This window comes from Puma concolor, chromosome D3 (assembly GCF_028749965.1).
Source record: "Puma concolor isolate L17-30 chromosome D3, mPumCon1.1.hap2, whole genome shotgun sequence".
Lineage (NCBI taxonomy): Eukaryota > Metazoa > Chordata > Mammalia > Carnivora > Felidae > Puma > Puma concolor.
This window is the reverse complement of record NC_141678.1, coordinates 66,519,956-66,532,189: the sequence shown is the minus strand read 5'-3', so window position 1 is coordinate 66,532,189 and position 12,234 is coordinate 66,519,956. Positions and strand designations below refer to the sequence as shown.

Genomic DNA, 12,234 nt, shown 5'->3' with positions numbered 1-12,234 from the left:
GTCTAACCTGCTTAACAACAACAACAACAAAAAGCTTTGAGTTTCTTATTTCAGTATCTAGAAGTTGTATTTGTTTTTCAAATCTACCCTGTTTCTTTTTGATAGCATCTGATTTCTTTTTTTGTTTAAAATTCTAATTGTTATTTCTTTGAAATGTTTAAACATACTTTGCTTTATGACCTGTGTGCGGTAGTAATTATCTGAAGTCCCTGCTGGGGACACCTGGCTTATGCTACAGTTGGATGTTCCTTTAGATTCTCATACTTAGAGGCTTGTTTCCTTGTGTATTTTAAAAAAATGTTCACTTATTTTGAGAGAGAGGAAGTGTGCGTGTGCACACACAAGTGGGGGAAGGGCAGAGAAGTAAAGAGAGAGAAAGGAGGCAAGAGAGAATCCCAAAGAGGCTCCATGCTTAGCTCAAAGCCTCACTTGGGGCTCGATCTCAGAACTGTGAGATCATGACCTGAGCCAGTAGATATCAAGGGTTGGATGCTTAACCGACTGAGCCACCCAGATGCCCCTCCTTTTGTATCTTTTTGTTTGTTTATTTGTTTATTTTGAGAGAGTGCGCAGGAAGGGCAGAGAGAGAGAGAGAATCCCAAGCAGGCTCTGTGCTGTCAGTGTGGAGGGTGACACGGGGCTTGAACTCACAAACTGTGAGATCACAACCTGAGCCGAAATCAAGAGTCAGATGCTTAACCAACTGAGCCACCCAGGCACCTCTCTGTGTATATTTTTAAATTTCGTATTGTGAGCCCATATTTAGAGAGATTTTCTCTGCAGAAATTCCATGAAGACCAGGATGAGGGTGTGTCTTCCAGAAAAGATCCTCATTTGTTCCATCTGGAACTATGATTCCTCAGCCTGCGGTTTCTCTCACTACACAGGTATAAGCAGTCAGACCCCAGACTCGCTTGTAGGTGTGCCCAGTTACCACGAACAGGTTCCCCCCCCCCCCCCCCCCCCCGCTTCCTCTGCTCCAAGTCCAGGTGAAGGCAGAGAATAGGTTCCTTTCTTCCCCTGATCTGCCCTCTCGGTGAGGGCACAGGCCTTGAGAGACTCCTCATGCTATTAGAGCCCTGCAGAAGCAGACCCCTCGGCATGCAGCTGAGGCCTTGGTGTCCGTTCAGGACTTATGTTTCCTGGGCTCTCTTTGCTTCTGGCCACCCGCATTTGGCCTTGTTGTCTTCCGCTGTGTGTACCTAGCTATGCATTTTCAAAGATGTTTTATTTTACCTACTGTATCCAAATGTTTTATATTGGGAGGTTTATAAGGACATTTGTTCCACTCCACCCAGATTCTTGCGGTTGCCTCCTGTTTTTCTCATTCTAGTTTCTGTTCCTGCCTATTGAATAGATTAATTATTTCCTGAAAACAGTATTTATGTTCTATCATATTTATATTTCCAAACTTTTAAGTGTCATGTTTTAGCCCAATATTCAGATGTATCTGGCCCAGTGCACTTCAGCATTGTGCAATGGCTTCCTTATGGAAACCTTCCACTCCAGCCATACTGCTTGACACACTGTTCCCCGATGTCCTTGGCCCTCCCCTCACTGTACTTGCTCATGCTGACTCCACTACTGGGACGAAGCCTCGGGTCCTTTATATTCTTCTGCACATGTTTTTGTACACACGTGTTTCTCTTCTGCCTCTGAATCTTCATAGTGCATCTTCATAGTTTGAGTCCTTCAGGAGCAGACACCGTGGTGGGGTAGAAGGCTACTTGGGATCTTTTTGGGGTGGTACCTTGGGAAGATAGGAGGGAGAGGAGCAGCAGTGGGCGAAGAACGCCTTCAGGGCCCGTGCAGGTGTAACACCTGTGAAAGGCGATGGGAAGGAAGAGCAGTGCCTCTGCCCAGGCGCAGCTCCGAGAAAGGGCTGGCCAGCCCAGCAGCGAGCGCCGGGCCAGGATTCCTCACGGAGTGTTCCCCCGGTGGGCAGAAGTGGCCAGCTCTGTGCTCAGCTGTTGGCTCCACTGAGGCACTGCAGTGAGTTCTGAAGGTGCCACGGCCCGATTGTCACGTGCCACTTCTGACTAGTGTACCTCTGTGGCTGCCGTGGCCTCTGTGGCCGCCATGTGTCTGTGTGGCACTTAGTCACAGACTTAATATGTCATCCAGTCCTTAAAAAAATGTGCACGTGTATAGAAAGATTTAGGTTCACAGCAAAATTGAGCAGAAAGTACAGCAAGTTCCCATATCCCCCCCCCCCACCCCCCCGGATAGCCTCCCCCACTATCAACACCCCCCACCAGAGTGGTACATTTGTTACAGTTGATGAGCCTACGCTGACACATCATTATCACCCAAAGTCATGGTGTATGTTAGGGTTCGCTCTTGATGTTGTACGTTGATTTTGAGAAATGTATGATGATACATACCCACCATTACAGTTCTGCCTATGCCCCCCCCCCCACTAATTCTTGGGGAGAATTTTTTTTTTCTTTCTCCGTAGTTTTAGTTTTTCTATAATGCCAAATAATTGGAATCATACGTTATATAGCATTTCATATTGGCTTCTTTCACTTATTTAAGATTTCTCCAAGTCTTTTCATGGCCTGATAGCTCATTTCCTTTCAATGCTGAACAACATTCCGTTGCCTAGATGTATCCATCCAGTATTTTTTATTGATCTTTTATATATATGCCTGATCTCTTAAAATTTTTTTTTTTCTGACTCAACTGTAAGATGTAAGCTCTAGGCACAGAAACATTCTTTTTATCCCCACAAGACTTGGGCAGTGCTGTAGGTTCAGTGTCTATTTGATAAGTATGGGTTCAATGAGTAACGCATGAAATCCTAATAGTACTCACTTTTTTGTTTTTGTTTTTTTTTGGAAAGATAGACTTCTGGCTTCTTCTTACCATCATCAAAAAGATTTGAGCATTAAATTATAATCACAAAGGCTGTATATATTTGGTTTCTTAGTATAAGGGACAAGTACTCTCTTAGGCTCTTGCCTGTGTATATAAAGTAAGAAAGTAGCTTGGGTACAGGAGGGTACATGGCTAACATCAGGAATTGGTAGCTGAGTTCAAGGAGAGGAAACAGCACTGTGCAAAGCAGGAAGAAGTATTTTGTTGTAGCCTTTTAGTGAGGTCTTCTGAACCAGCTCTCTCCTTTTATTTGTGAGAAAATGAAGACCCAAAAAGCAAAATGAATTTATCTGAGCTCACAGAACTTAGGTGTATCTGGGCTGGAACTAGAAACTCAGTCTTGTCCTAAGAAATTACCTTTTAGACGTCTTGTACCTACATATCCGTACTTATTTAAACAAAACTATTTTTATTCACATTTGAACAAATGCTACTCTTACCTTGTCTTAAGAGGTTAAAAACATGTTAGTGTTTCATGATGCAGAATAAAGTAAGGATGCGAACCAAGGGCACAGGCATGTTAGAAATGATAAATTGATTGGTACCGTGGGCTGATGCTTATTTGTCATTTTTCAAAAGCCGCTATTAAGAAACATCATCAGGTTTCTGTTCTTGTTGTGCGTGGCTCTCTCTTCTTTGACTCCATTCATTCCTTTTCATAAAACCAGAAAGTCTGAAAAGTTTTGTTTTAGACAAAACGCCAGTTACATTGCCATGAACTCTTGAGGGCACTGTAGTAATTGATACTGGTGATGATAATACTGAGTGATGATAATACTGAGTGATAACACAGGAGTGTCATTTTAGACTAACTTGGCTGAGTGACAGCAATAATCTAGTTTTACCGCACCGAGGGTTAAGTTTTAGTCATGTGGCACATTTCTTCTTGAGGGATATTAGATTCCTCCCGGGTGCCAAATGAGTAAGTGCCAAGGCCAGTGGCCGCGTATATGCCGAGGGCAGCAGACTAAAGGGGTACCTGGAAGTGGTTGGGGTTATGCAAGTGTATTTGTGTTAAAAAGCCAAATAGTTAGAAGTTTTAAAGAAACACTGATCGCCCCTGCTTTCTCCCACATCCCAGCTACTTATTCCAGTTACCCAAGTGAGTAATTACATACCAGTCTTTGTTAGTAATTTGCCATCAGTTTTTTTTTTTCCTGGCACATGAAAATCTTTGAAAGTGAGTAAATATAGAGAACCTTAGGTCTTAGACTTTCAGTTCAAATTTCTGTTTTGTATTAATTTGTTTATTTTTAAAGATAACCCCGAATGTCTTCAGCTGTGTTTTCCGTTTCAATTTCAGATAAGCTGTCGCCAGGTGATGATGGAGCCCTCAGGTTGCACCTGCTGCATTACTGTGAAGCATGCACAGCACCCAGAATGCCCGAGTTCATTCTGTACGCTTTCCATAGTGCCTACCAGAAGCTCCCGTGGAGGGACCTGCACCCTGACCAGATGCTCATGGAGGCCTTCTTCAAAGTAAGCATCACTCCCCGTGGCACAGCCCGGCTTCTGGGCAGCAGCCTGTTCAATGGTTTTTAGCCACAGTTGCGGTGTGGGCTTTCTGTGTGCCTGTGTGGTGCTTGTGTGGAGCATGTGACTTCCCATGGAAATCGTTTCACTGTGTGAGCGGGTGATTGGAAAACACTTCTAGGACCATTTTTAAACCCAGAGAAAGATTTTGTCTGTCACATGGCTGTCACCCCCTAGATTTTAGTAATATTGTTCGATGAGTACATAGTTTAATGACTTCGTCATGCTCAATCTTGGTGTTTCTGGGTTTGCATATTTTTCTAGGATAGCATCACCAGACTTTCATACTGTTAAATGTTCTATTAGAGCAAAATGTAATTGGTACTCAAGCCATTAGTTTCTTTAAGCAGTTACATAAGGGAATAATGTTGTAGGAGATAGAAGTGCGTTGTAACGGCCAATGATGCATCATAATCGTATAAAGACCTGAAATGACCTGGAAAAAATGCTAATCTGTGTGTGTGAGTTTTAGCAGTAGAAGCAATAGTTGTGAAAAACAGCCACAGTGGTGTTACTTACCAGCCAGGCAGTGTTGTTGTTCTTAAGTTTATAGTTTTCTTTTTTTTTTGTTTGAGAGAGAGAGAGAGAGAGAGAGCGCGCAGGGAAGGGGAGAGGGAGAGAGAATCTTCAGTGGACTCCACACCCAGCGAGGAGCCTGATGTGGGGCTCAATCTCATTCATGACCATGAGATCACGACCTGAGACGAAATTGAGAGTCGGACGCTTAACTGACTGAGCCACCCAGGCACCCCTCTTATGTTGCTATTTTTAAAAACCTGTTATAATCTGGTCTTCTTAGGTTTTTACAGTCATTTCCATTTATTTATTCATAGTCACTAGCTCATTTGTGTTCACTCTTAACTTAATGTCAATTGATTACTGGGACACCCTAAGTGCTTTAATTACTGCAGGTCCACAGTGGTTCGCGGCAGTAGTGAAATGTACTGCAGTCCTTCTGTGCTGCACACGGAGACTCACCCGGGATGTTCTTGTCAGCCACTTGTCTGTGGCTGAGCTCCAGGGAAAGCTGAGGACAGTTGTCTCAGAGATAAAAGGTTAGGAATGATTTTGTAGCTAGGTTTAGTATATGAGACAGGTCCTAAGTATGTATTTGTCACTGTTACGAACATGGAAGAAAATGTTTGTTTAAAGAGCTGTAATACAGCTTTAAGTAAGAGGGCAGCCTCAGCTGTGTGACAGATTAAACTAGAACAGTCTCTGAAGGGATGTTCTAGACTCTGTGCCTCTAGGAATTTTAGTCTAATGATAGATGACCCCGACCTGCCCAGAAGCTGGAAGCTTTTCAGTTCTATGTGTCTTGCTGGCCTTAGAAGGGATGTTTTTTGAAGGGTTTAGAGTGAGGTTAGAGGTTATTAGGAGGATGAAGAATCATTTTCTAAAAGGGAAAAGGATAAGTAGTTAGTATGATACAATGATGGTAGTCATGGGAGGGCATGAATCATTACCAAGTTCCATTGATTGTGATTTTATAAATGGAGTAGAGCTTTTTAACCTTCATTTTGAACAGAAAAATTTATAGCCAGCCACATTTTATTTTAAACAGACTGTTGAGGGGCGCCTGGTTGCTCAGTCGATTGAGCGTCTGACTTTGACTCAGGTCATGACCTCGCGGTTCATGAGTTCCGGCCCCAAGTCGGGCTCTGTGCTAATAGCTCAGAGCGTGAAGCATACTTCAGATTCTGTGTCTCCCTCTCTCTGCCTCTCCCCTGCTCGTGCTCTGTCTCTCTCTCTCTCTCAAAAATAAATAAACATTAAAAAAAATGTAAACAGACTGTTGAAATGGGCTAATAAGATAGAACTCTGACATTGATTATATACTTTAAATATATCTACCACCCCTCCTACCAATCCCTAATGTATTTTAAATAGGATTTAACATTATGAAGTCATCAAAAATCACAAAGACTAATGTTGTGGAGATATTTTTATAACATAACATTACACTAAAAAGGCAGTATAAAAATTATGGACACTGTTATAGTAGGTCTAAAAGTAGAGTCCTAGGACCAGTAGTGTCTGTACCACCGAGAAACTTACTAAAAATCCAAATTCCTGCTCCCACCCTGGATTTAGGAAATATAAAATTTGGCAGCAGGGTCCCACAGTCTGTGTTTTAGTGGGTCTTTAGTGGGGGGGGGGGGTGGGTTCTGATGTATGATCAGCTTTAGGAACCACTGGCTAGTAGATCTCAGCCTTTGACCTGTCCTAGCACATCTGAGGGCTGTGATAGACTCCCCTGAACTTTGGTGACTGACCGTGGCAGTCTGGTTAGAGCTAGGGAAGGTCACTCCTCTCCTATTAAGAATTAGTGGAATAGAGGCACCTGGGTGGCTCAGTAGGTTGAGCACCTGACTCTTGATTTTGGCTCAGGTCATGATCCCAGGGTCGTGGGATTGAGCCCTGTGTCAGGCTCTGTGCTGAGTGTGTAACCTGCTTCAGATTCTCTCTCTCTCTCTCTCTCTCTCTCTCTCTCTCTCTCTCCCCTTTTGTCCCCTGCTCATGCACTCTCTCCCTCTCCCTCCCTCCCTCTCTCTAAAAAAAATAACAAAGAAAAAAAAGAATTCGTGGAATAAATAATGAACTCTAAATAAGGTGAAAAATGTACACATTCACTGAGCATGGAAGAAAAAATATGACAAATGTTAAGTCTAAATCTCTGGGGGAAGGATTTATAGATGATTTTTATAATCTGGGAAAAAAGTTACTTTCTAAAATACAATTTAGTAAACACTGATTTATACACATCTTCAAGATAGCTTAAAGCAAAACATTGATTTGAATTCATTTCCCTTTAGGTGGAACGAGGAAGCCCTAAGAGCTGCTTCTTATTTTTGGGGTCTGTCCTGTGCGAAGTCAACTGGGTCAGTGTGCTATCTGACGCCTGGAGCCCCAGTCCTCACCCAGAGACGCGGAGCATGATTGTCTGCCTCCTTTTCATGATGATTTTATTGGCAAAGGAAGATCAGCTGGTAGACCAAGCAGTAAGTTTGGAGAGCCTGAGATGAAGACTTGGCAAGGCTTCCGATATCCTCCCTTTCTACGAAGTTGTAGTTTTTCACTGGTTTCCCTAACACCTCTGTCGGCGTGATATCTGCTTGGCATTTGGGATGTGCCTTCAACTAGTGCCTGATTTTCTGGGATCGTTCCTAATCGAATTCTGGATCATGAAGGGAGGCACATGGAGTTAGAATATAAAAATCAATTTTATCTTCCATCTCATTAATTGCTAGTTCTATGACTAGATCCAAGAGTTCCTTTGAAAAACTGGGTTCTGAATACTTACAAATCTTAAAGTGTTTTTGCCAAGACTTTGGTTATTACTTTCACTAGCACTTCTACTTGAGTAGATACTTCTTTGACATCTTACCTGTTCCATGCTGGTCATGGGCCCTCTTAGTGGTCACTCCATAGACTGGAGACATATTTCTGGGAAATGGAGAACTCCAAAACTAAAGGAGTGTGTGTTTTATTTTCAGGATTCACCTCTGCTGAATCTCCTTGGACAAACAAGCTCACTTTCGTGGCATCTTGTAGACGTTGTGTCATACCAGAGTGTGCTAGGTTATTTCAGCAGCCATTACCAGCCATCCGTCATCCTGGCAAAGGAACCTTCTGCTGAATTAATCATGAAGCTCCTGAGAGTGTCTGCAGGCCTTTCTGTTCCTACTGACGGCCAGAAACATCTCGTAAGTTGAGTGGGTGCTTTAAAAGGCAGAGTGTTCTTCAGGGTTGTAGTAGTGTAAGTGCTACTGAGGACAGGCTCAAGCCTCGTGATGGCTCAGTTAAAAAAGGTAGAGGAGGGGCACCTGGGTGGCTCAGTCGGTTAAGCGGCCGACTTCGGCTCAGGTCGTGATCTCGCGGTCCGTGAGTTCGAGCCCCGCGTCGGGCTCTGTGCTGCCCGCGCAGAGCCTGGAGCCTGTTTCAGATTCTGTGTCTCCCTCTCTCTGACCCTCCCCCGTTCAGGCTCTCTCTCTCTGTGTCTCAAAAATAAATAAACGTTAAAAGAAAAAAAAATTAAAAAAGGTAGAGGATGTATGTCATGGTGCACTTATTTTGTACTCCTAGAGTTTTTAGTTTTAATTATCTCTCTTGGTCAACCTTCACTTACAGCAGTATCATGGGCTAACGAGAGGGGTAAAAGGTTGGGGGTGGCAGCTGTTGGTTTAGGGATCTGGATGTCCTTGGCAGCAGAATGGCAGGGAAGTTATAAGTTATGAGCACGAGTTTGAGGTCTGACCAACTCCGGTCCCCAGCCCCCTGCCATTGTGACGTTGGTGTTCTCATCTGAATTGGAACTAGTAATACTTGCCCGTAAAGTGTTGTTGTGAGAATTAAATTAGGTAATGAACATAAAAGTGTTTGGAAAAGTTTCTGGCAAGTAATTAGTATAGCGTTAATGTTTTTATTAACATAGTGAAAAAGGAAGTGTTCTGGAATTCGGGAGAGTGTGTGTTCTAGTGACAGATGTGCGCGTATCCCTAGACACAGGGTCGGTCCTTCGACACACACCTGTCTTTGTGTGGTCTCCTGCTCTGTTCTCTCTACCCGCTACCAAAGCAGTCAGAGCCGTGGCATGCTCCCCAGCACTTAACACTGCTTGCGTGGATTCATACGAACGCTCCTTTTTCTGTCAGGATGCAGTTCCAAAATGCCGAGCCTTCACTCATCAGATGGTTCAATTCCTCAGCTCCCTGGAACAAAATGGAAAAATCACCTTAGCAGCCCTAGAAAAGGAGATGTCTAAGCTCTTAGATGGTATCATCGCCTTTAACCCACCTGGTAAGTGGCCACGGGCAGTCATGTATTTATTCAGTCGGTGAATCCCTGCGGTGTGTGAGGCCTCGTGAGGTCCGGGAGGCGGGCAGGATGCTTTCAGTCGTGTTCCCGGAGAAGTGATGCGCAGAGAGAGGACTGGCTCCCAGGGACACTGTCATTTCAGCACTGGGGAGGCACGAGTGCTAAGAACTTGAGGAGGGGTTCACACTGTCGGATGCTGGTGTGAGGTTAACTGGACTGAGGGCTAAGCTAGACGACTGGATTTAATGAGTGGGGGGAGCCAGAGACGGCCCGTGAGCAGCATTCCAAGATGCTTTGGCTCTTCCCTGTGGGCACTCCAGAATCACCTATAGACACGTGAAGAAATTGTGTGCAGAGAACTTGTGCTCCCAGCAGTTTGGTGGACTGGGTATCCTGACTGCTTCTGCTGAAAACAACTAAGAATGCTGGAGAAAATGTTTTTATGAAACCAAAAATGAAACTTATCATGGAAAATCTTAGAAGTCAGGACCTAAGTGGAGGAGGAACCTGCAAAGGTAATTGGAGTGCCGAGGCTGGCTTCTCCCATGAAGGCTTTTGTGGAACCTTCTTAGACTGGGTGGAGGCACTAAAGGCCGGGGCTTGCTAGTAATGGGATCCTAAAAGGAGCTCCTGTGCATCACCCACAGGATGGCATCTTCAGGACAAGGGTAGCTAGAGCTTAACCTGCCCCTGGGAGAGGAGGGCAAAGACAGTGGTATGTTTGACCTGGGTGTTGGGGCACATGTGTGTGTGGTGGGCAAAGAGCTACGTCTTTTTGAAAATTAGTAAGTATAAGTTGAAGCACATCTTTGAATTTGAAGCACAAATTCCCGCTACCTAGACTGTCAAGAGAAAAATTCCTGTATGTGGAAATTGAGTTCAAGTTTTCTGGGTTGGCAGTGCCGTTAGACGCCTGGTACAAAGCAACCACAGAGCCACTTTGCAGAAACCTGTCTTCAACTCTGGCCTCAGAGTTCCAAGGAATATGAAATCCCAGTGGAAAAAAAAGTCATAAAACACATAAGGAAACAAGGCCCCACAAGCAAGTCAGCAGAAAATGACAGTAGACTCACACATATAAAGACTTAAGACACTGGAATAATTAATTAGCACAGTAAACTAGTATTTTTAATCTATGATGAAATAAAAGATTTGAAAATGTCAGTAAGGAGCAAGAAATTATAGAAATATACAACTTTGAGAGAGAATCAGATATTCTAAAAATGAAAATATAAAAATTGTGATAAAAACTTGGTAGGCTCAACTCATCTGAAGAGAAAATTAGTAAGCCGGAAAACAAATATGAAGACAATGTCCAGAATGCAGACCAGACAGAGAAAGAATGTGGAAGTGAGGTTAGAGGGCATGGAGGATAGGCCGAGAAGATTTACCACATATCCAGTCACTCAGTCAGAATTCCAAGAGAAGAGGACAGAACTGGGGGGAGGCAGTAAGGAGCTGGAGAGGTAGCAGGGCTGAGAATTTTCCAGGGCTGATGAACGGAACACTCCTCGGATTCAGTAAACCCAGCAAATCTCAAGAAGGTTGGAGAGAAATTGACATCTGTACACACTGTGGTGACACTGCAGAGGTACCAGGGACAAAGGAAACAACTTTCACATGAAGGAAGGAAGGACAGATGGGCGGACACGTTCAAAGGAACAACATTTGCACTGACCGCCGATTTCTCAGTAGCAACAAAGGAAGCTAAGACAGTGGAGCAACTCGAGTGTGCTCTGAGAAAATGACCGTGACCTGGAACTGTCACCTTAGAGATACGGTCTTCAAGGGTAAGGATAAAATAAAGATATTTTCACTGACAATGGAGAGTGTCCCAAAGACATCACTAAAGGCAGTCTTGAAGCATGTTCTTTAGGTAGAAGAGTGATCACGAATAAAAAGGATTGGATTGCAAGAAGGAAAAGTAAGCAGAGAAAGTGGTAAAATGTGGTTAATATGAACATAAACTGCCTGTGGAAAGCTACAGTCAGCATGCATTTAGGGGCTTAAAAAGCAAAAGCTGAAATTAAACTATATGACCACGAGTATATAGAAGTGAGGAAGGAGGTTGAGTTAAAAGCATTCTAAAGTTTTAGTATTGTTCGAAAGGGTCAACAAATTGATTAAATTTATACCTTGATGAAATGTGAATGTTGACATTTCTCAGATGTTCGCTAAAAGAATAGAAATAAAATGTATAATTGCCAAGTTAGTGGAAAGAGATAAAAAGGAATGGCCAAAATGCATTTAGTCCAAAGAAGGCAAGAAAAGAAGCTTGGAGAAGGTGAGAAAAATAACCAAAACGAGGTGGTAGAGTTTATGTCCGTAAATGTTAATGGACTGTTTAAAAGACAGAGTTTGTCAGACTGGATTAATAATGCACAACACCAGCTCTAAGCTGTTTATAAAAAGTACATACAGGGGCGCCTGGGTGGCGCAGTCGGTTAAGCGTCCGACTTCAGCCAGGTCACGATCTCGCGGTCCGTGAGTTCGAGCCCCGCGTCAGGCTCTGGGCTGATGGCTTGGAGCCTGGAGCCTGTTTCCGATTCTGTGTCTCCCTCTCTCTCTGCCCCTCCCCCGTTCATGCTCTGTCTCTCTCTGTCCCAAAAATAAATAAAAACGTTGAAAAAAAAATTTTTTTTTAAATAAAAAGTACATACAAAGCATAGGCTATACAAAGCTTTCTAGAAGGCAGTCATAGCGGGCAGTTACTAAAATAGAAAGCTGGCATAGCTTTCATATTAGACAGATAGATAGGACTATATGGCAGAAAGCATTACAGACCCAGATGATCTCTAGGGTGTTTTCCTGCCTTGAAGTTGCATGACAGAAAAGTAAATAAATAAAAAGCATTAATAGAGATAGAGTCATTGGAAATTGATAAAAGTTTTCATATACCAGGAAGATACAATAATGATAAATGTATTTGTACCTAATAACACAGTAGGGACTACAAATACCTGAAGTGAAAATTGACAGAATTAGGAAGAGAAATGTGAAAGT

At 43.3% G+C, this 12,234-nt stretch overlaps 1 protein-coding gene across 1 annotated transcript in view; it reads left to right on the top strand.

Annotated features, from left to right (window-relative positions):
• Nucleotides 1-12,234, top strand: part of EPG5 (ectopic P-granules 5 autophagy tethering factor) — a 108,256-nt gene that overhangs the window by 81,693 nt on the left and 14,329 nt on the right. The window contains exons 36-39 of the mRNA XM_086682878.1: nucleotides 4,184-4,359; nucleotides 7,230-7,415; nucleotides 7,911-8,120; nucleotides 9,069-9,213. Coding sequence (XP_086539004.1) covers nucleotides 4,184-4,359; nucleotides 7,230-7,415; nucleotides 7,911-8,120; nucleotides 9,069-9,213 — 717 coding nt within the window. The remainder of the gene's footprint in view (nucleotides 1-4,183; nucleotides 4,360-7,229; nucleotides 7,416-7,910; nucleotides 8,121-9,068; nucleotides 9,214-12,234) is intronic.